This window comes from Rhipicephalus sanguineus, chromosome 1 (genome assembly GCF_013339695.2).
Source record: "Rhipicephalus sanguineus isolate Rsan-2018 chromosome 1, BIME_Rsan_1.4, whole genome shotgun sequence".
In the NCBI taxonomy this organism is placed as follows: Eukaryota; Metazoa; Arthropoda; class Arachnida; order Ixodida; family Ixodidae; genus Rhipicephalus; species Rhipicephalus sanguineus.
Genome location: NC_051176.1, coordinates 201302293 through 201329147, shown reverse-complemented (window position 1 = coordinate 201329147; position 26855 = coordinate 201302293). Strand labels below are relative to the sequence as shown.

The following is a 26855-nucleotide window of genomic DNA, read 5'->3' as shown; positions in this document are numbered from 1 at the left end:
CAGCCCATGTCCCCTGTGTGTGCTCCTTTTCCTTGTCAAGATAGTCACTAATAATAGTGACAGACTTTTTTTATTTCTTGGTGACTGCAATGGCAACAATCTCGCCCATCAGTACCAGCCTATAAAAAGTGAATCCAAAGAAATTTTTTGCCTTTTCTCAACCATCTTATTTTTAAACTGCATGACTGCCAATAATTAAGTTTTAACACCGTACACAAAGAGCTACCAGATACAAGAGCATCAAGTATGCTTAGAGCTCCAATTATGTACTAACCAAACTACAATTAATAGTAGAAACTGCCACTTTTAGATACTGCTTTTGTGAAGGCAGAGTTGTTTATTATTTCTTTCTTAATGTTGTTTTATCATTTCTTTAACAGCATACTCACTATTAGTGGCATCTGTAACAATGGTCATTTTTGTCTCCAGTGCGACAAAACTCAGCCACCCAGTGCAGCGCACATTTGTTGCAGCTTTAAAAAAATCCTATACCTACTTCTACAGCCTTCCAAATACTGCCCAGTTAGGGCCTGATCAAATGAGAAACAAACAGGAGCGAACTCAGTCAGCGGGGGCTACTGTTACCTGTTACAAGGGGCCAGACACCCTCATAGTTGCAACAATGATATATGAATGCACTGCTGCCTAGAAATGCATGAGAAGGCTATAAAACAAGGTTAGCAAGCCAACCAACTTAAATTTGCTTCATCTACACCTGGTGCTGTCTGCCAGTCCATGAGCAAATATAGGCAAAAAGACCCACTACTGCCATGTAAGCAAAATGGAAATGGCATGTTTTGGAGCAGCTGGAGCAAGTGGCACTTAGTTAGACATACAGTGCAGACCACTTATAACGTAACCGCATATAGTGCAGGACCGGTTATAATGCGGTCTTTTTAGACTCCCGTTTACCCTCCCATAGAACCGCATGTATACGCATACCGCTTATTGTGCAGTCCCCCAAGATGAAATACCGTTTATAATGCGGTTGTGGGAAAATATTTCTGAGAAACGCGGTAGCGAGTGCGGTTCTCAAAGGAGGTACGCCGCTGGGGAGGGAGCGACGAGGTCGTTACGAAGGGCGAGGGCACGCACAGTAAACGAACGAGGGGCGGAGGGAGGAAAAAGACCGCGGCAGCGCTGTGCGGGCTCGCCGAGTGGGGAAGGATGGTGGTTGCCTAGGCGACGGAGTAGCCTTTGCACCGGCGGCGGCAAGGCTCCGCGGCCGCTTGCCGGCAGTGCGTTCCGCGTGGAACGTACGATCGCGTCCTCATCAAGTGCGCTTTAAAAGCGCCGTCGTTATCACACTTGCTACAGATATCGCGTTTGCTACCTCGTCCGCGAATTGAAAAGTTTTGCGGCTTCATGACGCGAGCTTTCGCCTTTTCTGCCAGTGCGCGGACTTAAACGAGCTTGGCGGGCTTTTGTCGCCGTTGATCTCCCGGCCGCGAACACAAAACTTCGTATCACGCGCGCTGTTCTTGGGTTAGTACTTGAGTGCGATCTTTTCGACGTCCGATCTTCATGTTGTCTTGGACAAACTTCCCGCGACAATATGCTGAACCGCCGGCTAGGCCTAATCAGCGTTGGTTGCTTTTCGGTAGCGGTCGCGGGCGATAAAAGTTGCGGTTTGGTGCGGAATCAACGAAACTTTTTGCGATGGCTGCACTTGAAGGGAAGGGAATCATATCGTTAATGAAAACGAGGGCATGGTCGGCACATGCAACTCTCGAATGGTGGTTCCGGATTCGATTGCAATGTCTTGGACATCGCGTGCGCGCCCGTGAAATCGAACGATCGGTACCGCTCAGCACGTGAAATTTCGGTCGCGATTCGACATGGTTTCTGTGTAAGCCGCATACCTCGAGGTGGCCTGAAACGTAGTCGGCGAATTTCCGCGACGCCACTTTGTTTTGTTTGCTTTTTTCCCCCGTGTTCATTTCGTTGGCAATGCGGGTCTTTGGCGGTTGATTTTTGAAAATTCGGAGATTTAAGTCGTTGTAAGCGCCCCATATCGCATATGTCGATTATCGGACACGCGAGGCTATAGCTCAACACGTTTTGCGCAAGTGCAGCCTTTGAAAAAGGTTGTTTTGGTTATAGTGCGGTACCGCTTATAGTGCGGATATTCGCGACTCCGGCGACTTACGTTATAAGCGGTCTATACTGTATTAAGGTGCTGGCAAGTAGAACTGCTGCAAAATGGCACAGTTGAGCCACCATCGTCTAACTCACCAAACACTGATATTTGCCAAAAAAATGTCCACTATGTAATGTTACAAATGAAAGCCTGAAAAAATGAGATGACTGTGCCAAATGAGCAAGCATGGTAGTTTGCAAAGAAAACAAATTGAAATGAACAACCTGAATATTAGATTCAAAATGGTAGGCGCAAAGAAGACGACGGACAAAAAGGGAGACACACACACAGGGCACCACTGCCAACAATGTTTATTCCAAGAAAAAACAGGTGCTATTTATGCAGACAGTGTTGTCATGCTTCATTGCTGTGTAGTCGCATTCAGATATCGCAATTCTTCCTGAGATAAAGATACATAGGCCACACTCATGCAACGATCACTGGCTTCAATAATCTTTTTTGCCTCAATTATTAATCTATGCCACTTGTCTCGACCTTTGGCAATCACGGAGCATGCACGAAAATCTGGTACCCACTTGCAATCTCTGCACTGTATTGCCAGGTGACCCTCTCTGCCATTCCTAACGTTGTTGCAATGCTGTCTGAGCCTGTCGTTTAAGCACTGCTCAGTTTGGCCTATGTACTTTTTGCCACAAGACAGGGGAATATCGTAGACCATGCCAACCTGGCATTCGACATACTTACTTTTGTGGCTTATGGTACAGGCTGGTGCTTTACGGAGGCAAGGATTTGTCATTTAGCAAAGTTTAGACATTTTCAAAGGTGCAGAGAAGATCACCTTTACATCTGCTCGCTTAGCAATCTTCTTCAAGTTGTGGGACATGTGATGAAGATACGGTATCACAGCCACCTTTTCTTTTACAGAAGGTGGCTCTTGGTCTACTTGGCGGGTTCGTGATTTTTTCTAGATTGTTTCAGCTACGAAAAACAGTACAACTTGCAGAAAGACTGCCCCTTCCAGGCGGTGTACCTGCTTGCCGAAATTCTCTGCTGCACGATGGGGACAGGATTTCTTGAAAACGTTAAGCAAGCAGAGGTTGGCGATACTACGCTTAACACGCTTAGAATGACAGGAGCTAAAGGGTAGCAGCGGTTTATTCGCCCGAGGCTCGTACTGCCAGCAGACATGGTTAGTCTCGAAAAATAATCGCATACCTAAAAACCTTATGGATGTGTGTGTCTCCCTTTTCGTCTGTCGTCTTCTTTGCACCTACCATTTCGAATCATGCAATACCAACACACCCAGTTGCTCACTCTCACACTGAATATTAGAGTCAGGGCTTTTATGTCCTTTTCCTTTAATGAACTTACCGGTGTGATAACTGTGAGATCAGGTAAGTGACTGCCACCAGCTTGAGGATGATTAGAGAGGAGGACATCCCCAGGTACAAGGTTATCGCCCAACATCGTCATCTGGGTGATCCCAAGTAATAAGACATAGAGCAACAAAACTACAAAGCTCTGCATACAGTACAAGCTTGCGTTTGCAAGCTAAGTCAGCAGCTATGACGAAATTTCTTCAGTTTATGAATCGACAGCAATGCAAATCAAGGAGTACTACTTAATGCTGACTAAAGCCAAATAACAGTTCAACATATAAACAAAACACAATTTAGATGCTATGTTCTAAGGTAGTTAGTAATAGCATAAATAAGAAAACGCAATTGGTTTGCTCGCAAAAGTTAGAAAACCTCACATCCTCCTACAGAACCAAATATCTCTTAATGATGAATGTCCATTATATCAAAAAAGCAAAGGTGTCCAAAAGGCAAAGGCAAACATGCTTATGTAGCTCAGCAGAATATAAAGGTATCTTATATAATGTTCGGAGTGAGAGAGGAGAAAGGAAGAAGGCAAGGATGTTGACCAAAAAAAAGCATCTGATCGGCTACCCTATGTTGGGGGAATGGGAAAACGGAATAGAAAAAAGAGGAACACAGTCAATGCGTGCTCGTGTGCGGACAACACTATGCAATCAAGGGCACTAGTACAAACCCATTTCATAGAAGAAATTCCAAAGCACTGTTAAGTGAGGCAACAGAAAACAATGTTTCTACTCACAGAAGCCTTTCAAACATGGAAGCCCTGAAAAGGCTGCATTTCCTCAGTCTAAGCACTTACTGAGGCACAGAGATCATACATGCACTTCCGCCAACAATCTACTCAGTGCGCCACTATACTTATGGTTGCATGTCCAAAGACGAGGAAATTCATGTCGTTGATGGCTCATTTTTTAAAAACGGTTTCCAGCAGTGATACAATACTCAATGCAGAAACCCAAGGCAGTGATACTCAAGGCATAAAGTGATTTATTAATACTTCTGTGCACTATAGTACTAGTTATTGTGATGCAACGCTTTCTCAGTTACAGCCTTTTCTGCATTTTCTTTTTCTTTTTGCTGATTGAGTGATTGATTTTAACATCTGAAAGCAACTCTATGGCCATGATAGATGTTGTAGTGGAAAACAATGGATCAATTTTAACCACCTCAAGTTTCTTAACATGCCCCTAAATATAAGAACTGGAGTCTTCTGCATTTTATATCCATCGAAATGCGGTCATGGCAGATGGAAAATAAACTTGCACAGCAATTAAAATGGTGGTGTCTCATTATACTTAAATTTTTGTTCATAGGATTCTTTCTTGCTGCCCTCACAGGCACCCCGATTCCAAACAGTGTGCCTGCTTCCTGAGCCAAATCATAACAATATGATGTCCATCACCTAGACGAATCTATTTTATTGTGTCATCATAACACATACTAGAGAACATTGGCCCAAGCAAGAGAATTTCTATCCTTGAAAAATCAAATATCTCATGTTCCTGAAGCAAGACATGAAAATACATAGTAATACGCTGACAATGAGAGCAATGCACTTAATCTAAGATAAAGTTTTTGGTAACTGAAATTCTTAAACATTCCTTTTAATAATGGCATATTTTACAATATTCCCTTTTCAGCACTTAAAGATATACTACATGATACAGACAGTAAAGATGTGCTGCAACATTACTATGCAATAAATATGTTATGAACTACCATAAATTCCCGAGCAAGCCCCCCCCCCCCTACAGTGAAAGAAAATCCGACAAGATTTGGAGCCCCCGGGGGGGCCCTTGCTCGGTCACGGATCAAAATTCAAGATGGCGGTGGAAGAGTCGGGCGTGCGTCCAAAGAAATGCGTTATTGAATAGGCATGCAATCATTATAAACCCTCGTAAAGCAAATAATATCACTGAATGAAGCAGTGAAAATGGCGGGAGGGCAGGGGGTTCATTGGCTGATATTTCAAATCTCCAGAAAAAGGGAGGGGGGTGCTTGTTCGGGTGGGGGTGCTTGCTCGGGATTTTACGGTATGTCATACATGTACAGCATCATTAATGAATAATGGCATAGAGCTTGTGCAAGTGCAGCCAGAGCAATGCTGTCCATGCCTAACATTACCATGCTGAAAGAAGATTACACTAAAAGTTTGATTTATAAGTACTTTAAGGGTTCCAAGGAATATATTTCTAAAATTTTGCAAGAGGTCTAATACGAATAGCTATACTCAAAGGGCAATGTTTATGACCTCATTTTCTCCTCAAATTAGCCGTCTCTTTAGAAGGAAATATTTGCTTTTTATGTCACCTACTGGCACATTTTCTTTATGCAACATGCCGATGATAACAGTTACTACATTCAAGTGTTGTTAACTATTAGGAAACTATTACCATCGACCCAAAATCTGTCGGTATAACTGGATATGGCTCTCACCAGCACCATGAATCAGAGTCGCGCTTGGAAACTAAAATCTGGCAAGTGTCCTTCAAGGTAGCTCTTCCACAATGGAAGCATAAACTGTGCCTCCTGCCTGGCAAATGTGAAAGGTTTTGCAAGCGTATGCACGCTTTTGCACACTGAGGCATGGAGGTATGCAAGTATGGTAACTGGAAGTATGCACGTATGGTGAAGAATGTGGCCAATTTAATTTAGATGGGCACAAGTTTCTACTGTAAGTCCATCCATAAGTCATTTCCTCCTGCAAGTGTGTGATACGTAACAAATTTCAAACAACATTTTCCCTTCCTTCAGACAGTTTCATTTGCTTCATCAAATATAAGTGTTAATAATACGAGAAGTGCATTTCATAAGCACCTTATGTTGAGTCAAGTGAGCCCACTGACAGCTGCATAAAAAAAAGGAGAAACCTCTATTCAGAAAAAGAGGCAGCTAAATTTATGTTTCTCACCTACACACTGCATGTTCTGCACATAACTTCAAAACATATCACAGATGTTTGGAGCTCTGTGCTTAACCAGTGAATTATATTTATTTCTACAAGCTGTTGGGGCACACTGATGTACAGTCTTTGTCAAAAGAAATAATGAATCTATAACAAGCATGATGTGCCTAGGTTTTCGCTGCATCCTGTTAAACCCATGACACAACATATAAAGCTCTAGAAGTTAAGGTGAAGAGCTTACTTCGCACTCTTGGGATTTTTATCAGTGCAGATGCAAAATGTCAGGCCTAGTAGACAACCCAGAGTCAGCTGCAATCATGCTCACAGTGGCATAGCTTCTCTTTAAAAATTCTGTACATTGACCCTTTGTGGTCCATTGATGGGCCCGGTCCTCCAACACAACAAGGCCGCAACGGTCTGTGGTCGGGCACTGCTGGACAAGTTCTTTTGCAGTTGATTCATGCACGCATTTTCTCACTACATTATGCACCCATCTGTGAAAGAGTAAGTAAACTTCTCTTACTTAAGCTTTGAGTCTTTTAGTTTCAGACCAGAACCGACGGAAGGCGGGAAAAGGTTTTGGTATGCAAAGGGTTAAGAAAGCCTAGTAAATTTGAGCCAAATAGCAACAGGAACAAGAAAGCAGTAAAAGCCATCCTTATATCACAGTGCAGTGCAATTACCTGGTATTGGACAGCCTCTTGCATGGCTCCCAGATGGACAGGAATGTGTGGTGCATTGCACACTAGGCCACCATCAGGGCCAAAGAGTGCGCAGGAGAAATCCAGCCTTTCCTGCACCAAAAGTTTGCAATTTCGTTTTCGAGCAAGCATAAGTAAAACAAAACCATTTGTAGAACAATCTTTTTCCAGTAACAAGGTCAATTTCCAGTGCTGCAATTTCGTTGTGTAACTACTTAGAAATATACAGCCACCAAACTGCTGTATAATTCAAACATTAAAAAAAATGGAAGTTTTATGCTGCCCTGAATATGCTCAAATTTTGCCAGCTTGCTGTGGGATGTGTGTAGTTTAGCATGCAATGCTAAACCTCCACATCACCTCCTGCTATATACAGTAAAGATAATGTCACTAAAAAACTCAAACACAAATGTGATGGGAAACTGACACCATAACTGAACACACTGTAGAATATGTTGGCTTTACAGCTGTTTGAGTGCCAACACACATATTAAGTCTTGCATCACTAAATAAATTGTGTAGAACTGAAATGCTTCCTAATGAAGTTTTTGTCAAATAAATATTCATGTTATTTCATTTCTCCTCTTAATGCTTATCACACTAGTCTAATTTCATACGTACTGAAAACATGAATTTAGGGGTTATTTAACCTATGCAGTGTTCATACAGGTTTCGAAGGCAAAAATTAAAGGTTTTTCAAGGACGTTCAGGCCTCTGCCAAACATTTTTCAAGGATGCAGAGTAGCATCCCAATCCAGAACTGTTTGATATAGCATTGTTTCCAAAATGCTATGGATAGTTTTATTGTACTAGAAATACAAACAATCAGATGAGAAATGTCCAGTCATAACCTTTTGAAAAGGGTATCAATTTGAGCTTGTTGGACTCCAGTGCGAAGTCCTGCGTGTCTTTCTAGTCCTGTGTGCCTAGGCTGTTTCCTATGATGGAACCTTTTCAAGTTCCCGACATGCACAAAATTTATCAGCTTATTATGCAGCTGCTGGGGCATCTCTTTATTAGCTAGGTATTGTTCTTCAACCTTCCTATTTTACTTTCTTTCAATCTTTCTCAAACTGTTCCAATTTCACTGCGAAGGTGATGTCGTTGATTCTGCTTCTGCCGAGTCAGTGATTTGCTAAAGCAGTCAAAATGGTCATGACTGTTTCATGATCATTTTTTTTTCATCTAATCTTGAAATTTTTTGCTGCCTAGAGTCATCAAGCTGTTTTTGAGCTCTGATATAAATTGAATTGGATACGAACTGGACTCATGCCAGCATGAGCAGTCACTCAACAAATATCCACAGTCTATGCACAGTCAATATCTTTGCATACAGAAAAGAGTAATAAAAACGCTGTGTGGTAGCGAATCACTGAATGTTATCAGCACAGCCCAGGGGCTTTAATTTAACACACAAAGCTTTTTTAACTCTGGCTGCATGAGATTGTGGGCATTCGTTGAGCTACTGATTACACTACTGATTACAGTGGCAGATGTCAATTGAGCATTCAGTAGTTTCACTTTGTGTGCTGTTCGCTGGAAAAAGAGGAAGAAAATGCAGCATAAGTGCTGGGAGCGGAGTGGAGTCATAAGAAGGTAAGTTGAAAGAATTAAAGTAGGAGAATGCACAATGAAATGCTGGGAAATGAAACGAATGATAGGTCAAGGTGTGACAAATACAGCATAAACACAGGAAGGGAGCTATCACGAAGTGCTAATACTGTCTTGGTGCTGTTCGCACTGCAGTTCTGAGTGCGGTGCAAGTCATGCGAAGCAGCTTGTGCACTAATGCCAATGTATTGTTTCTAACATGGGGAGTTTGATAGATTAATGCTTATCTACCTTAGAAAGCAGGTCACATAGTAAATATTAGACAGCATTTGTCAAGAAATTCAAGGCTTTTCAAGGAAAGACAACAATTCCAGGACTTTCAAGGGCCTTGAAAATGCATTTTTCAATTTCAAGGATTTTCAAGTGTTTCAAGGACCTGTATGCACCCTGCTTTTCCTTCACAAGGGTTGTTCAACTGAAACTAGAAATTTTTAAGAACTGCCTGTATTGTTAGTATCACCGGCTGTCAGACAAGTGATCACTTTGATCTGGAGCCACAATATTACGTCAGAAAACCTGCAACATGAATATGAACAAACTGAAACAATTTAAGAAATTGCTTGCTAGCAACACTTCATAAATGTGCTAAGAAAGAACTGTGAAGCTCTATAGCTTTGTCTAGCAAAAGTATGAAAGCTATGGAGAATCTTTGTTGGATGAGAACTGAACTGTATTGATAGGTTTTCAATTCTTAAGCAAGCCTACGAAAGATGCAACCAATTCAAGAATAGCACTGTAACTGTCAAGTATACTATGCTTGCCCAAGTCCAGAAGTGATGATACTCAGAAAATACAGCACTGCTGGAGTAAAAAAGTGAGATGCAGAAAAAAAAAAAAACAGAAGCCAACATATCTCATAACAACCTCAAGCCTTAATCATAAGTCTTTTCTTGTCACCCATCATGTGCCCAGTGGCCAATCCCGGTGGTAATGATGGTGTTTAGGCTACTATAAAAAATGAACAAAATGAAAAATGACATGAATTGTCTCAAAATACAACTAAGTGCACCAGATTTGAGAAGGTGATAAAGCTATTAATTGTTACGGACAAACAGGTACACCACATTAGCAATTATGCACCAAAAACTGCATGCAAAGGGTATACCTAGCCATGTCACCTGAAATGAGAGGCATCACTGTTTGCCAATACAATCCCTGTCTGTGTTTCATATGACAAGGCAATGGCAAGAAGTCAACTAGTTCTGTCTCATCCAATTTTTATGCCTGTTTATTGAAGAGGCTATTAGCCACACGAAGTTTCATTAAGATCTTATGAGTGACGGTGTGCACACTGACATATCAATTTTTTTCAGGCACTGTGTACAGACTTTGTTCTAGTATGTACAGTCGTGCTCAATATGACTTGCAACACGGCAGTGTGTGGCCTCACCAGCTTAAAGATTTCGAATTCCTTCCACTAGCCCTTATTTCTACAACTAAACGCTGTTCTCTCACTAGGGGATGTTCCCAAATAAGAAAATAATATTAAGTTACAGAAATGAAGCAAGTTGAAGCCGTGCGCAATCATTAAACTTGTGAGGCCACGCGCTCCCGTGTTGCAAGTCATATTGAGCGTGACTGTACATGCAAGCTGCCAGGACCTTTCTTAGTGAAACAGTGAGGCTGTACTGCGACATGACTGTTGCCAGTGCAACTGGCACACGCAACTGGCACAGTTGCCAGAGCTTGATTTCAGGTAAGAGAGGGTGAGAAGGGTCAACTTGCTCACCTTCCAGTAGGTGAGTCAGTCATACAAAAGCAAGTCTATTGTGACAGAATTGGCATCACTGACTACCATAGTTTAAAGCTGAATTCAAGTCTAAACAACTTGAGGTAAGTGAATAAATAATGGTCTGCAACTGATGCACACAGCAACAGTCATACTGTAACAGAGGTCCCAGCACTTAAGTTCTCATTTCTTGATTTATGCAGTCAACTTTCTTCAATTGGTTCCAAGACTTACTTTTTTTCTCCTGGCTCATTTTTACCTCATTTGCGCGAGGGCTACTGTCATGCATTTTGCCTACAACGGTTTAGACACACTAGCGGGCAGCTACCAAAATATTTAATTGTGCAGTTTACCTTTGGCTATAAAGAAAGGACCTGGTTATAACATTGCACAGTTAAAAAAATATAATTAATTGATTAATGGGGTTTCATGTGCCAAAACCACAATATAATTATGAGGCGTGCCATAATGGGGCACTCCACATCCGTTTTCACCACTTAGGGTTCTATAACGTGCTCCTAAATTTAAGTGCACAGGCTATCTAAGCAAAATAGCATAAATGAACTACTATATAAGATTACAGTAGAAAATAACAATAACCACTCAGAAGCAACAGTGTACCTCAAATGCTCGCATAGTTTGTTTCCAATCTCTTCAAATAAAATGCATCCTAAAGACTTTCCAAATAAATGTGGTTTTTACAGAGGCCACACTTAAATTCTACAACTACATAAACCTTTATTCGACATTGGTCAAATACTACAGAAAGCTCTTCAAGGTATTGGTTTTATTTATGGCTGGCATATTCCTTTAGCTTATGTTCTATGCCAATAAAAAATGGAATTTACCTTTATGTTTGTAGATATTGATGTTCTTTGAAGAATCCTGCAATGAAGCAAGTTATAAGAGACCTAACTGAAACATTCAACAATAAGTTTAGCATCTCACATATGAGTACCTTGAAGAAAAGCTCATTTTATTTAAGAAAAACTGATTTGAGGAAACACCATGAGTGCCATGCTAGCCACCCACAATACTTGTTACTGAATTATTATATGATCAAGTGCAATGCTTAAGACGCTAACAATAAAAGAAATCTTTGCTATATTTCCTTTACTACACACATACAAATAAAATATGACAAATATTGGTGTAAAAAAAACTTTAAGCCAAACCACATTCATATGCAGCACAGCCTTATCTCTTGGCCCTTAATTTGGAGTAGATAAACCAAGCTTCCACATTTCAGCACGATGTGTATCAATCTAGTTTGTATTTTATGCCATAAAGCCATGCATTGAAGCACCAGTTACTACCAGATTTTGAGGTCTTGAGTGTGAAGTTCAAAATGCTTTGCAGTAAGACTGATAACTGGGCAAGTTGGTATATATCCATATTTAAAATTTTTAGTGTGCACAAAAGACAAGGACAAGAAAGAGACACTAAATATGGATCAAAATGCTTGTTTTTCTAAATCCCATGAAGAAAAATTGCCCTTCTTAATTTTACTGCAGAAATAGTTGGTGTACTTCTTAATGAGGGTCACTGTTTGCCACATTTTTACGAGGAGCACTACTATTCTTCTAGGCCAAAATGTTGAATTGATAACTCACTGAGGTAAGCTAAAAAATCATTTGATAAATTTGAGACATTCAATACACTGTCACATATCACAGATGTTCATAGCAAAAAAAAATGCTGCCTAAGAGTGATGAGGACTGACAATAAGTAGGTGAAGTTTCATTCAGTGAAAATAAAAGTTTGCTGGTTTCATCTTTTTCTTATTGCTAGAATCTGAAGCATTTCATGTTTTTCTTGCAAAATAAGCAGGCGCATGTTTGATTTCAATGTAGTTTAAGTGCTCTAATGCCATTTTCAGATTAATTTTCTACTTTAGACTGATGAAATCAGGGCACCAGTTTGATTTGAGGACCCGTTACAATTGAGACAAATGCTGCCAAATGAGTCGGCAGTATGTTATTTTCCTTTCATTGAACCCACTGCATAAATTCACAAATTTCATTGGTCCCGTCCAGGTTGAATAACTGGACGTTGAGTGTACCTGTTATATGAACACTTAATTTGTTCATGTTTGAGTCAAATGTAAACTATTTGCACAAAATTATCTTCTTTCATTTTTAATCGCCTCATTATACATGTAAACCAATCTATCGCTCAGACCAAAACATTAAAAAACAAAACACCAAACTAGATATGAAAGGCACAAATCACAGCTGATTTGTGGACACCTATGTGTATAGGTGTCTGAAGGAATTGAAGGGTCAGTTAGTATTGACTGATGAGGTTTAATGTCCATAACCAAAGCAGGGGCTGTGAAAGATGCCGTAATAGATGGCTCATGAATAATTTTGAACACCTCGGGGTTTTAAACTCTTTTCTTTCTTCCAGAAATGTGCTCATTTTCTGTGGCTTTACATTTTGTCATGATTACGATGATGTTAATATATGGTGATTAGCGGCACAAGAGCCAGTGATGGCCCAAGAGTGCCAAGAGGTTTTGTCCTATTTTAAAGATATTCACTTAAAATATACTGGTACACCTCAGTGAATTAGGTTATTCAATGTGTTAAGACGTTTATTGACGGTGAGATTGACGGCGACGATGCACAATGACAGAGCGCAGACTCGCAGACTCTCACGAGCACGAGCACGAGGGGCGTGCTCTCCGAGGATAGGCGAAGAGGGTGACCCACTAGGAGGCGCTTGAGAGGACGACCCATTAGAGCGTTCCAATGCTTCTCTACAATTACCCCGGGTACGAAAAGGGAGCCGCCTGGCGACCTAACAGCTGGTCACTATGACCGGGTCATGGTAGGGCTTGAGGCGCTCCACGTTGACAATGTCGCGCCCTCGACGGCGCATGTCGGAAGATGGTTCAATAAGTTCAATCAGGTAGTTGACCGGGGATGTGCGTTCGACGACACGGTAGGGGCCTTCGTATTTTGGTAGTAGTTTGGAAGAGAGGCCAGTTGCAGTGGTAGGAACCGAGAGCCATACGAGCGCTCCAGGGAGGAACGTGGGTGCAGAAGTGTTGGTGGCACTGCGAATGCTCTTCTGCCGCTCTTGGTCCTGCGTAGTAAAGGTCCTGGCTAGCTCGCGACACTCCTCAGCAAGTCTGGCTGTGGCAGAAATAGGCGCACACTCCGATCGATCCAGCGTGTATGGAAGGATGGTGTCGATTGTGTGCGACGGGTGCCTGCCGTACAATAAGAAAAAGGGTGAGAAACCAGTGGTGCTTTGAGGGGCGGTATTGTAGGCGTAGGTGACGAAAGGCAGAATCGAATCCCAATTTGTGTGATCGGCGGCGACGTACATCGATAGCATGTCGCCGAGCGTGCGGTTAAAGTGTTCGGTGAGGCCATTCGTCTGCGGGTGGTAAGCAGTAGTTTTGCGGTGAACAACGTTGCACTCTTTGAGGATGGCTTCGACGACTTCCGACAGGAAGACACGGCCTCGATCGCTGAGCAGCTCCTGGGGTGGACCGTGGCGCAGCATGAACCGGTGGAGCAGTAAGGAGGCTACATCGCGCGCTGTAGCCGCGGGGAGGGCGGCAGTTTCGGCGTATCGCGTAAGGTGGTCTACAGCGACGATGGCCCAGCGGTTACCAGCCGACGTCAGAGGAAGTGGCCCATACAAATCGATGCCAACGCGCCCAAACGGCCGGTCAGGGCAAGGTAAAGGTTGTAGACCTGCTGGTGACTGGTGCGTTGAAGCTTTGCGGCGCTGACAATCGATGCAGGAGCGAACGAACTTCTGCACGTAGCGGTACATCCCTCGCCAAAAGTACCGTTGGCGAATGCGGTGGTATGTTTTCGATACCCCAGAGTGCGCACACTGCGGATCAGCGTGGAACGATTCGCATATGTCAGAACGGAGACTGCGGGGTATTACTAGTAGCCACTGGCGGCCGTCGGCGTTATAACTGCGTCGGTGAAGGAGGTCGTCGCGAATGGCGAAATGATGGGCTTGACGACGCAACGCGCGAGTGGATGGTGTTGCCGATGGATCAGTGAGCAAGTCTATCAGTGAAGCGATCCACTGATCCTTGCGCTGTTCGGTAGCGATGGTGTGAATGTCGATGGAAGAAACGGCATTGTGAGACATTGAGCCGTGGGTATTGTCGTCAGGCAAGAGGGAGCGCGAGAGTGCGTCGGCGTCAGCATGCTGGCGTCCGTTGCGGTACAGCACGCGGATGTCGTAGTCCTGTAGGCGAAGTGCCCAGCGGGCGAGGCGGCCTGATGGATCCTTCAATGATGACAGCCAGCATAGTGCATGGTGGTCGGTGATGACATCAAATGGGCGACCATACAAATAAGGTCGGAACTTCGTAAGGGCCCAGATAATCGCCAGGCATTCCTTTTCGGTGACGGTGTAATTAGTCTCGGCTTTGGTAAGCGTACGACTTGCATATGCCACGACATATTCAGGGAACCCTGGCTTGCGCTGCGCAAGGACAGCGCCAAGGCCAACACCGCTGGCATCCGTGTGTACCTCTGTAGGGGCCGTAGGGTCGTAGTGGCGTAGTATGGGAGGCGACGTCAACAAACGACGGAGCTTTGCGAAAGCTTCGTCGCACTCTGACGACCACGAATTGAGCGGCCCATTACTTCCGAGGAGCTTCGTCAGCGGCGATATGATAGTCGCGAAGTTTCGAATTAAGCGCCGAAAGTAGGAACACAGTCCTACGAAACTGCGCAGTTCCTTGACGGACGTAGGTTTGGGGAACTCGGTCACGGCCCGAAGCTTGGCTGGATCGGGGAGAATACCGTCCTTGGACACGACGTAATCGAGTATTGTCAGCTGCCGTGCTGCAAATCGGCACTTCTTTAGATTCACTTGCAGACCGGCCTCGCTCAAACGCGTCAAAACATGCCGCAGGCGTTGAAGATGCGTGGAGAAGTCCGGAGCGAAAACGACGACGTCGTCGAGGTAGCATAAGCATGTGTGCCATTTCAGGTTGCGCAGAACGGCATCCATCATGCGCTCAAAGGTGGCGGGCGCATTACACAGCCCAAACGGCATGACGTTGAATTCGTACAAGCCGTCGGGCGTGACAAAGGCGGTCTTCGGTCGAGCGTCATCAGCCATGGGTACTTGCCAGTACCCTGAGCGCAAATCGAGAGATGAAAAGAATTCTGCGCCTTGCAGGCTGTCAATTGCGTCGTCTATTCGCGGTAGTGGATACACGTCCTTGCGAGTGATCTTGTTAAGTCGTCGGTAGTCCACACAGAACCGCACAGAACCGTCCTTCTTCGCCACAAGAACGACAGGAGACGCCCAGGGGCTGTTGGAGGGTCGAATAACATCGCGGCGAAGCATCTCGTCGACTTGCTCGTTGATTACACGGCGTTCTGTGGGAGATACGCGATATGGACGTTGCCGCAGTGGCGGCTGGGTGCCAGTGTCGATGCGATGCGTAACGGCGGACGTGCGGCCGAGAGAAGTTTGAGCGACATCGAAAGAAGAGTGAAATTCTTCCAACAGGCCCAGAAGCTGGGAACGCTGGACTGGCGTAAGGTTGTCAGCAATGGAGGAACCAAATACATCAGCGGGTGATGAACCAGACGTGGAAACAGCACCGAGCGTACTGGAACTGTGGCAGTGCATTTCATCTGGTTCGTCCATAACTTGTGCGTCTTCGAGGGGTTCCACGCTACCGAGACATTCCCCTTGCACCAACGTGACACTGTACGGGAATGGATTGATAACAAAAATAGAGGTGCTGCCCTGAGTGACTTGCACGGTCGCGAAAGGCACCAGCAAGCCTTTCCTCGTGCAAACACGGTCAGATGGCGAGAGGAGTGCAACGGTGTCGGAAAGACTTGCGCAGTAGACTGACACCGCCGTTGACGAGTTTGCAGGCACCTTGGTGTCGTCTTTGACATGTACCTTGCCCGCAGCCGATGGATTGTCTGCCGGCGTCCAATCAGGGAACGGTGAGAGCTCTATTTCGGCTGGTGCGCAATGAATGACGGCGTCGTGGAGGGAGAGAAAATCCCATCCTAGGATGACGTCGTGAGAGCAGGCTGGAATTATGATCAATTCGACGGCGTACAGAGCACCCTGAATAATGACGCGGGCGGTGCACACCGCTGTAGGGTGAATACTTTGGGCGCTGGCTGTACGGAGGGAGAGACCGGAAAGTGGCGTCGTCACTTTTCGCAGTAATCGGCTAAGTTTGGCGTCCATGACGGATACGGCGGCTCCAGTGTCGATAAGGGCAGATGCGCGAACACCGTCCACAAACACGTCTATCACGTTCGATGGGCTTCGCTGAGGGCTTTCGCAGTTCGATAGCGTCGCAGCCCTTGCCTCGTGGACTGCGACGACTAGTTTTCCTGGTCACGTGAGACCGGACGTGGCCGCATGGGCGACAGTGAGCGACGTCGTGGAGACGGTGACCGGCGGGTAGATGTTGCGGCGCGGGACGTCGGTGACATAGGCGGCGCTTGAGAGGACGACCCATTAGAGCGTTCCAATGCTTCTCTACAAATGGTATTTCAAATGGAAGAAAAACAAAAGTAATTTTTCTAAATGTTTTTACACACGCTGCGGTGGTCTAGTGGTTATGGTGCTCGACTGATGACTCGAAGATGACTCACGGGATCGAATCCCGGCCGCAGCGGCCGCATTTTGATGGAGGCAAAGCGCTAGAGGCCTGTGTGCTTAGATTTAGGTGCATGTTAAAGAACCCCAGGTTGTCAAAATTTTCAGAGCTCTCCACTAAGGCATCTCTAATAATCATATCGTGGTTTTGGGAGATAAAACCCCTACAATTATTATACAAAATGTTGTACGGAATTTCTATATGAACTTTTAAACAAGCGCACCAAAATGTGGGAGCAAAATGAATAATTTGCGATTGCATCTGAAAGCACTGTGGCTGAAAAGTCCCAGTTTCACCAGAAGGGCGAAGCAATGAATGAGATAGCAACAAATTGGAATGTTATATGAAGTAAGGCTAGCAGCTCACTCCTTTAGCATGCGACCTGGCATAACTCAACAAAACGTTGGTGCAAGGAAACGAAGCCACTGCAGCGAGCGAAGTGACTTTCGTGCTGTCTATGACCTCAACGCAAACATTGCTATGAGAACACAACACGTACAAAGGTTTGAGCCACCTGCAGAAGTCAGACATGCACTCTTGTCTAAGTGAAGACACGCCACAAGTGGGAAAAGTGAATACAATATGTTGTGCATAGACTGTTAGAACAATACTGAAGAAAGGTTAACTGTGGAAACCAGTGGCATAAATCATGGGGAGGTCAGGATGTTCCTGACCCCCCCCCCCCCCCGTGTTCAGGCTGGGTGGGACACCCATTGCAAGTGTCCCCCCTCCCCTTCCAAAAAGCCCTTCCAAAGAGCAGAAATGAAGTACAAAAGTGAAAGCAACTGCTTTTTGTTTCAAAAGGCATTGTAGAACACGAGCTTTACGATATGTTACGGGTTACTCCTGATGTGCTGCAAATGTTTCTTACGCTTGGCTTTAACATGTGATCAAATAAATACTCCTCCATCATCTGCCATTATTAGTTTATGCCGACGGTTTGGTGGAAGTCACTGACGGTGAAGTATGAATCCGATTGCTGGACTAATATTATGTTGTTATTTTTTTTAATCACCAGGTAACATAAACAAGCTTTACAAGGAAGTCTCCAGGGGTAAATCGTGGGAGGCTATTTCTAACAAGTCTACACGATGCGGAAGGGGTGTAAGTGAAGGAAAAGCTGTACCTTTATGTGTTCTAACAAAAAAGCGCTAGTATATTCATTTGATGGCTTAATGCACATGACATATTAATTTGAAATATGCAGACTTGTACACCTTACAGCAAATAAGTAACCGATTGCAATTACAATTACTTCCTCTAAATTGTAAGTGATTACAGTGGTCAATTACAGCACCAGAAAAGTCACTGAGCAATTGCAGAAGTGTAACAGATTACTTTTGCATTACTTTTCTTCAAAATTTTATTGCCGTAACACAATAACATTCGTTTGCTCAAACTACAACGAACTACTCTGGCTTGCATGGTAGAGAGAAGGCTGGAGGCTTGCGTGAAGGCTGGGAGGCTTACTGTGGCTTCTGTGATACAGTGTGACACGTTAACTTTCAACAGGAGTTGTTTTTCGAAGTTGTTGTCGCTGATTCTTCCCTGTTTCCTCGTTAAGAGGTCAGCTGCTACACTAAACACTCCCTCAATGCATGCAATGGAGAGAAGGGCGGCATTGTAACGTAGGAACACCTTGCGCACCAGCTCGTATAGTTGCGCAGTGCTTCGATGCTAGTGTCCATTCCCTCTATGAAGCGTCGTGCTTTGCTGCTGTTGGCGCTCGGGTAAGGCGTTGCAGGTAAGGCCAAGGCAAAGGTGAAAAAATAGACCCTGCAGGGAACCCCATCAGACAGGAAGGGGGCTCCCTACAGAGCGGTCGCGTATTTTTCGGGACAAAAACTGCTGTAGAAGACTGGTTACAACCTGATTTTAGAAAAACAAAGTAATTGATTACCGGTAATCAATTACAAGAAAATGTACTTGAATTACCCAGAATGTTACAGTTTTGAAACAGTAATCGATTATATTGCAAAGTTACAAGAAAATGTAATTGATTACAAGTGAACGATCACTTGTAACGTGTTACATACAACTATGGAAATATGTTAGAGCCTCTCGAGTTGCACTTAGAAACTAACTTCACCAATGTACGCATCTACTATTAGCTGCTTAGTGCTGTAAGATAAAGCTCCCTGGTTTATGCCGAGGCCCATACACTCGGGTTTTTTTTTAAAGTTTATTTCAAACCACGACTTTAATTCTTATATAATTAAAGACAAAACATATATTTATAGATGCAAAATGGCTGCCATGGGAATATGGGTGACCCCCCTTGTGATTTTTGTGGATTTACGCCACTGGTGGGAACTACATCTGTGAAAATTTATTTTTCAGAGCTCTGTAATGTGGCAAATATTGACAAATTTGCCAGATAGGAAAAATGCTGTCTTTGGTTCCCACAATGTATGAAACTGCTTGAGGAATAATTGTGAAGTCACTGTTTGGAAGCATGTAAAAACTAAAATTGACAAATTTCCTATTGCCCAGTAAATAAAAAGTTATGTGCACCCAATGCACAGTACAAAAGCATTTTTGCATTACACTTTATCAGGATGCAGCTGCCATTACAGTCAGGGCATAAAGCACGTGACTTCATGGTTATAAGTGGAATGGCATAGCCACTGAGCCACCATCACACATACAGCATTCTCACTGTGCTGAATTTAAAGCACCAAAAGGGCTAAAGAAGCCTCTTCATCAAGCTTGTTGACAGCTCCCAGCTTCACATATTTTAGTAATATTTGTACTACAGTTTTAATTTCATTTTAAAACCATGAGGCCTTGCCACCCAACTGATTACTCAAACCAGAAAGAACACAATACGTAAAGTTTACTCACTTTCCCATCTGCTCAGCAATGCTCATGAAGCGATGAGAGAAAAGAGAAAGCCGAACAGCATCCAACTCCAGTCCTATTTTTTCTTCTTTGGACTTGCTAACCTGCAGAATTCACAAAATATCAGTTCTGATTCTTAAAACTGCATCACATCTTAAGAAAGCACCACTTAAAATTATGCTAATTCTGGAGTAAGCTGCAAAATACATGAGGCATGGATCCTTTATAGCAGAAATACAATACAGCAGAAAAGTAAAGTGGTAGCGAAGCATAAAACCTTATGAATGATGTTCTTATGCCTTATGAATACGTATGAAAAATATTACTGTAAATATTAATAAATCATACTTCTCATAGACCTTAGGTTGGTTTGTAGGGTCCCAAAGTGACTCAGGCTATGAGAGGTTGTAGAGGAGCACTCCAGATAATTTCAACCACCTGGGGGTCTTTGCACTGAAATCGCATAGTACAAGGGCCTCTAGCCTTGCACCTCCATCAAAATGCAACCACTGTGGCTGGGATTGAACCCGCGTCTTTTGGTATAGCAGCTGAGTGTCGCAACTACTCAGGCACCACGACGGCTAGTTTTGATACACCTCAACTCTTCCCTTACACAAGGAAATACGCTTAGTTTCAAAGCTTTTACATCTTATCAAATTGCTTAAACATACATTAGCCGTAACATGACACACATTATGGTGCATTAAACTGCAGCTCAATCCCTGATGTATTAAATGCAAACAATCCATACATAAATTCTTGAAACTTTTTAAAAATTTTAGTGCAATGTTTTAAGAAAAGCACTTAAAAAGCATAAAAACAAAGAATAATTACATTTTAATCAAAAAAACTGAAATATACAATTCATGTGCTTTGTTAGTGGTTCTAATTACTTGATAACAGAACAAGCTAAAAAAGCTGGGTGGGCGGAAGTTCATGTTGTATTCTCAGCCCCCAACAAACTCCCTTTGCAAGAAGGTTAACGAGAAGAATGCAGCCAGCAAATGTGTAAAGAAGCACTCGACGAACTATGTCTCATGCAGGTGTGAGGTGGTGTACGAGATCACGACATCGTGTGGCAGTTATTATATCGGGCAAATGGGCCGTTGCCTGGCGTGAACACACCAACAACCTAAAGGCAAGAAGCGGCAGCAACTTGGCCATCCACTGTGCAAAGCGTGGCTGCGTACCACGTTTTGAAGTGACCCGGGTTGTGTGCACATACAAAGGTGAGACTGCAAGCGAAGTGTTCGAAGCTTTCGTGATGAAATGTAAAGATGCAACATGTGTTAGTGTGCCCTCGATTAATCTAACAGACAAGGAGTGTGGCTATCTCCGTAACAAATCTCTTTTGACTAAACAATTTTGTGCCGCTGGACGCATGTGCCGCTAGAGGTTTTGATAATTTCCCCTCCCCTGTGTACTCCATTTGAATATATATTTATGTGTTTCTCAAGCTAAAGAATTTCATGGCAAATGCGCTGCTGTTGATGTTATAGAAGGTTGTGCCCATGTCATGAGGCAAAGCAGTTTCTCTGTAAACATGGAAAACGTTCACCTGGTAGCAGCAAGTTAGTTTCTCCTTTTACAGATTTTTTCTTTCTTTTTAAGACTTTCGGCACACAAGAAGCCACATCTGCTACTGTGCACTTAACTCAGCGAAAATCAACTGCATGCTACTGTTTCAGTTAAAACATCAATACACCACACATTAGGAGGCCACTTTCATAATATGTTCTACATAAGCTACTGAAGTACTAATCAGTAAAAGCAACTCACCATGGGAAATAATGAAACTGCACACTGTTAAAACAAAAAAAAATACAAAACAATGCTCACTTCTGAGCCTGTGCCAATCTTTGGCCATTTTTATAGTAGCCTGGTGGAAAATTAATAATTGTTGGGCTTTTGTTGGGACACTGGTGGAAAATTGGGTACATGGATTACCTTGCTGAGTCTTGATCACTGGTCTCATTTAAAAACTTTTCAGCCAAACCTGTGAAGTGTAAATTCTGAACTATCTGATTTGCAAAGTATGACATACGCTGGAGGTCAACTCCAATAACCCCTACTGCCAAAGTTTCTCCTTGAGAATAATAATGTATGTGCCAAAGCTATTGAAACCTGAACAAATATAGAAATTTGGTCTTTAAATTGCACAGTGAATGACTTCGTAAAAAAAAAAAAAAAAACGAAGTCAGTGTTTGACAGAACGCCAAAACGCTACCAATAGAGTTGATAGGCACTTTAAGGAGAACAGTAAATCAAGAACTACTGAAGAAAAACAATGCCTCGCAATATAATATAATCGGACACAAAAGGTGATGATCAATAACAAGCATTTCTCAAGCCACTAAAGCTCCATATGTCATTTCTGAAGGTTCCTACCACTGAGTGTCTTTTAATTATTTTTTCACATTTTCTTTTAAAATCTCAGTTTTCTTTAAAGTTTTAATGATAACGAAAATGTTTTTATTGTGGTTGCCTCAAATGTCTATAAAGTAAGTACTTGCATGGCCTGTCAGTACTTGAAGAAAAACTTCAGTGCTTCATAGTACATGTAAAATAAAGTTACAAGAGCGGGCAGCCATGCACATCAATGCACATCAATCAATGCATCTGGTCAGCCTGCTGCATATGCGCACACACCTCTCTAGGAAATCTGCATCCTGCAAGCAAATTCTGGTGCATGCATGCATGTGTGTGTGAGTGTGCTTTGGCATTGTTCAAATAAATAATAAGGTTGCTACTTGGGTGTGTTGGTGTGCCACTGGTATGTGTAACAGTGCACAATAAATACACAGACAGAAGCTGTGCAGTGTGTGTACATTCATTCCTTTTGTCTATGTCTTTTACACAAATGTTACACATGCCAAAAGCAGGAGTAAAATAGCTCAACCAATGACAACCGTCAAACATGTTACAAACCAGTTAAGTTGGGTTTTCCTACACCAATTTTTCTATTTTCCTTCTAAACTATTAGTTTCTTCATCTTAATGGAAAGAACCAGTATCAGAAAACATGATTACCTCTATGCTTATGTCTCCATGTTTCAGAATTTGAGCACAGCATGCGGGCTCCACAACAATTGTGCTGCAAAAAAAAGAAAATCCCCAGCATCCTCCTGTTGTGACCATACTGATGAAAATACAGTAGAACCCCGATCATTTGAAATCTCTTAATTCGAATTTGCAGATAAATGAAACTGCATGGCTGGTCCTGGCAAAGTTCTATGTATTAGAACAAGAAAAAACTCCCGCGAATTTGAACTGTCAAAACTGCCCAACAGTAATTTCAAACAAAATTTTTTGCACATACCAACTGAAAGGTAGAAATGAAAGAAAAAGAAGAATACCCACACTATTGAACAAGCCAGGTTGGGTACCTTTCTCCCCATTATAAAAACTGTTGGGTGCCCAGCAGCACTGGGAAGTCAACCCAGTACCCTCCACAATGAAGGCGGACACTCTAACACTACAACACTGCTGCGTTCTCGTGAGTGCGCCTCCCTAAGTGCTTGTGCCTTTCCCCTCCGATGCAGTTGCCTACTGCCCGGGACAGCTCCGTGGTAGAAAACAGCAGTGGTGGAGTGGTAGATCATCCACCTCCAATGAGGGAAGTATTCGGAGGCTGTACTCATCCAGAAATGCAGCTCAGGTCCTTGAGTGCTATATTCTAGGGTTTGAGGTTTGTTTGATTTGAATAGGTTGCCGCTCCTCATGGAATTCAAATTAACGAGGTGCTAGCTATTACCAAAGCTATTAAAAACAATGTTGAAAAGGTGACCAGTAGAACATTATAACATTCCAAGTAATTAGAAATACTTTCAGTACAGATGAAATTCAATGCAGGTTAAAAATGTCCATTACCCGATATTTGCCAAAATAATTAAAATAACAAACAATTAAAATATGCCTTGTCTAAATTTAGTCATAGAAAACCACACATGTCCTTTTGTGGTAGTAATGTAGGACATGAAGCAACATTTTTTTTTTACCTTAACAACACTTTCACTATGTAATGTGAGAGAAACAACTTTAATAAACATAAGGCTCCCGGTTACTGTGGGTGGAGCCCCTCATCCAGGGCCCCACCGGCAATTGCGACTCGCCGAGCCTGGTCAAGGGTCGCCAACTGGCTCCCCAAGTCCACTTTGGAGAGCTGCGCCACCCTTGACCAATTTAGAAGTCTTTCCTTAATTAGCGGTGAGACGGCGTCTGCCAGACGCTGCGTTAACTGATGTGTTATGTATTCGAGTGATATGACTGCTTAAGAATGCTGAAAACAGTGCCAGCAGACACGAGGGAAAGAAAAGAGAGGCAGAGGTGATGACAAGGGGTTTCTCAAAGGGCTTTGTCATCGTATCCCTCCCTCTTTTTGTGTCGTTTATGTTCTCTCGCGCCATTGCCACTATAATGAACCAACTAGCTCAACAATATAAATCATATATATTATTTAATGACATCATGCAATCCAGGCAAGAGTTGCTTAGCATAAAAGTGTGACTTATTAACCAACATCTTGCACAATGTTTATTGCATGAAAATTCATACCAGTTATCTTCAATGATGATAGCAGGACCATTAATGACATTGCCTGCCAGGAGATTTTTCAACAGGTACACAGGAGTTTGATGGTAGCTGTCTTCAAAGTAGCACTGCACAGTCTGAAATTTACAAAGTTGTCTACATGAGTTCTGCACAATAAGGTTATAGTAATACTATCATAATCTGTGACAAGCAAATAATGAAATAAATGGTGTGGCCAGTAAGCTAGACCATATTAACTGCTATGAGAAGCGGTTTAGGAGAGAGTCTCATCCACAAATTTTCCTGGAATTTCTATTAGCTTTTCAAGAGCTACTCATGAAAATACGGTCCTCTTCTACCTCAACTATTGAATGTTTCACTCCAGTGATCCATCTGACATTAAGCCACTGTAAAGAAATTAAAAGGTACTTTTACCTAAGGCATGAAGGTTTTATTGCATAGGCTTATTAGAATTTTTTCAAACCACCCTAGCAACACACTTATTGTATGTTTCTCATCTATAACTTAAGACACTTCACCTATTCACGGCTCTAGTTCAAAAAGTGTCACAGCACCTACCATGTGATAGCTATTTATCTATATTTCTAAAGCAGAGGCACAATTTTCCCCAAAAAATTTAAGAAGCCACTTTACATAAAATTTTAAAAATTAGAACACAGAAGATAAATGTCTTACGCTGAACATTCTTTCTGCTGTCATATAACATTTTTATTATCTACTTCAATTACCCTTTAACAATTGTAAAAAGTTTACCGAAATACATTCTGCATAAACAGCGGATAACTTGAATGGCCAAGCGGTACAGAATAATCAATAGCTTCAGGCTTACTGAACACATAAATACAGGTTCTACATTATATTGAAAGCCATGTGCACATAAGCGAAATTAGAAAATCAAATAAATGTTGATGATACTACATATGCTGGGAGTCAGCGCTAGTGGTTGTTCATAGTTAAGAAAGAGAAGCACAGAAATTAGGGTAACATTGAAAGTTAAGGTATGTACAAGACCCATACGCAGATTGTTGTACTTTAATATATGCATTTTGCTGGCACATAGCCTTGTGTAACACACCAAACAAAGAAAGGCACACTAATAGTGCTCTATTCTTTATCAACATGATGTTTCTTATTGATGTCGAATGGAAAGCTAACAAACTATTGGTTTCTTGCTCAGCAAAGTGATTAGATTGGCCTGGTGATTAGATTAAACATTAAATACTTTGTCTGAAGCAGTTTCAGCCATAAATTACACAAAAGAAAGGTTGTAATTTCCATCTGGCACTTAGGTTCAACATCTGATAATAACAAACTGTTTTCAAGTAATCACAGCCCTTTTTAACTTTTGTGACAGGTTCGTATATTGAAGTAACTATGCAAGGTATTGAAGATCATGAGGCAGTGTACGTGAAGATGGATGTGGGGCAACCGTCTATGTCTGCCTACTTCTCTCGGCTTTTGCCTAAGTGAGCCATGTAGAGATCAGCACCAGCAACAACCTGGACATGCGGATGGCAATCCTCCTCTGTCACATAGCAGGTTTTACAAAGTAGACTGTTTTTAGCTGCAACATGTGGCAGTCAACAGAAGTGCTACAAAATTACAGTGCCTCCACTATGGTGCACCACTGCTGTTTTTGGATGCACCAACCAGGAAAAGAAACTTAATAAACTGAAAGCTAATAGACATGACTCAAAAGAAGTTAAATGGGACAGGCTTTTCAGACCACAATATCCAGGAAAACATAGCAAACTGGGACATTTTAATGAACTTCTGCTATATATATCGTTCCTACCTCCACAAGTGAGAGTCCACAGTTTTGTTTATATAAATGCCTACAGTACTAATATTTCCTGCCACTTCTTATGAGTACCTCTACACACTTATAAGCCCAATGGACATTTAGTGGATTTAGTGTGGTGGCAGAGAACGATACCACTGCAATGATACCATGACCTCCAACATTGCGAATCGGTTCTGTGAGATCCCACAAGGTGGCAGAAGAGGGGCCCTGCAACACTTTTTCAAGTAATCGTCTAATGGCTTCATTAAAAGAGCTTATCGCCTCACAAATTGACTGCCGCAAAAATGTTTTAGAATCCGTCAAGTACTAGCGGGGTTACAAGGATTTACCACACACTTTAAGTGCTTTCTCTCTCCTTTTGCACCAGCGAGCGCGCTGAAAGCTACGCAGGGAGGGGGATGACACGGGGGAAAGATTATGCGTCCCTTTGTCAGAGTGTGTCATGACCTTGAGCACTTTCTTTTCATTTTTTCTTCGAATGCACAACTTACTTTCAGTGTGATCGCGCACGCGGGCACGTGGCGGCTACGGTAACTATGCAGCTCACGATGCTCAAATCAGCCAACGGCCGTGGACTTTGGGTATATGGTGCAGTAATTTGGA

At 42.8% G+C, this 26855-nt stretch overlaps 1 protein-coding gene across 2 annotated transcripts in view; it reads right to left on the bottom strand.

The window, feature by feature from the left end:
* The window catches only part of LOC119405450 (5-oxoprolinase), a 98446-nt gene that overhangs the window by 29022 nt on the left and 42569 nt on the right, over positions 1 to 26855 (bottom strand). For both annotated transcript variants that reach the window (XM_037672289.2, XM_037672296.2), the window contains 6 exons: positions 24452 to 24564; positions 22928 to 22991; positions 19902 to 20002; positions 11278 to 11314; positions 7072 to 7182; positions 3473 to 3574 (listed from right to left, as the gene is read on the bottom strand). In XM_037672289.2, coding sequence (XP_037528217.1) covers positions 3473 to 3574; positions 7072 to 7182; positions 11278 to 11314; positions 19902 to 20002; positions 22928 to 22991; positions 24452 to 24564 — 528 coding nt within the window. The remainder of the gene's footprint in view (positions 1 to 3472; positions 3575 to 7071; positions 7183 to 11277; positions 11315 to 19901; positions 20003 to 22927; positions 22992 to 24451; positions 24565 to 26855) is intronic.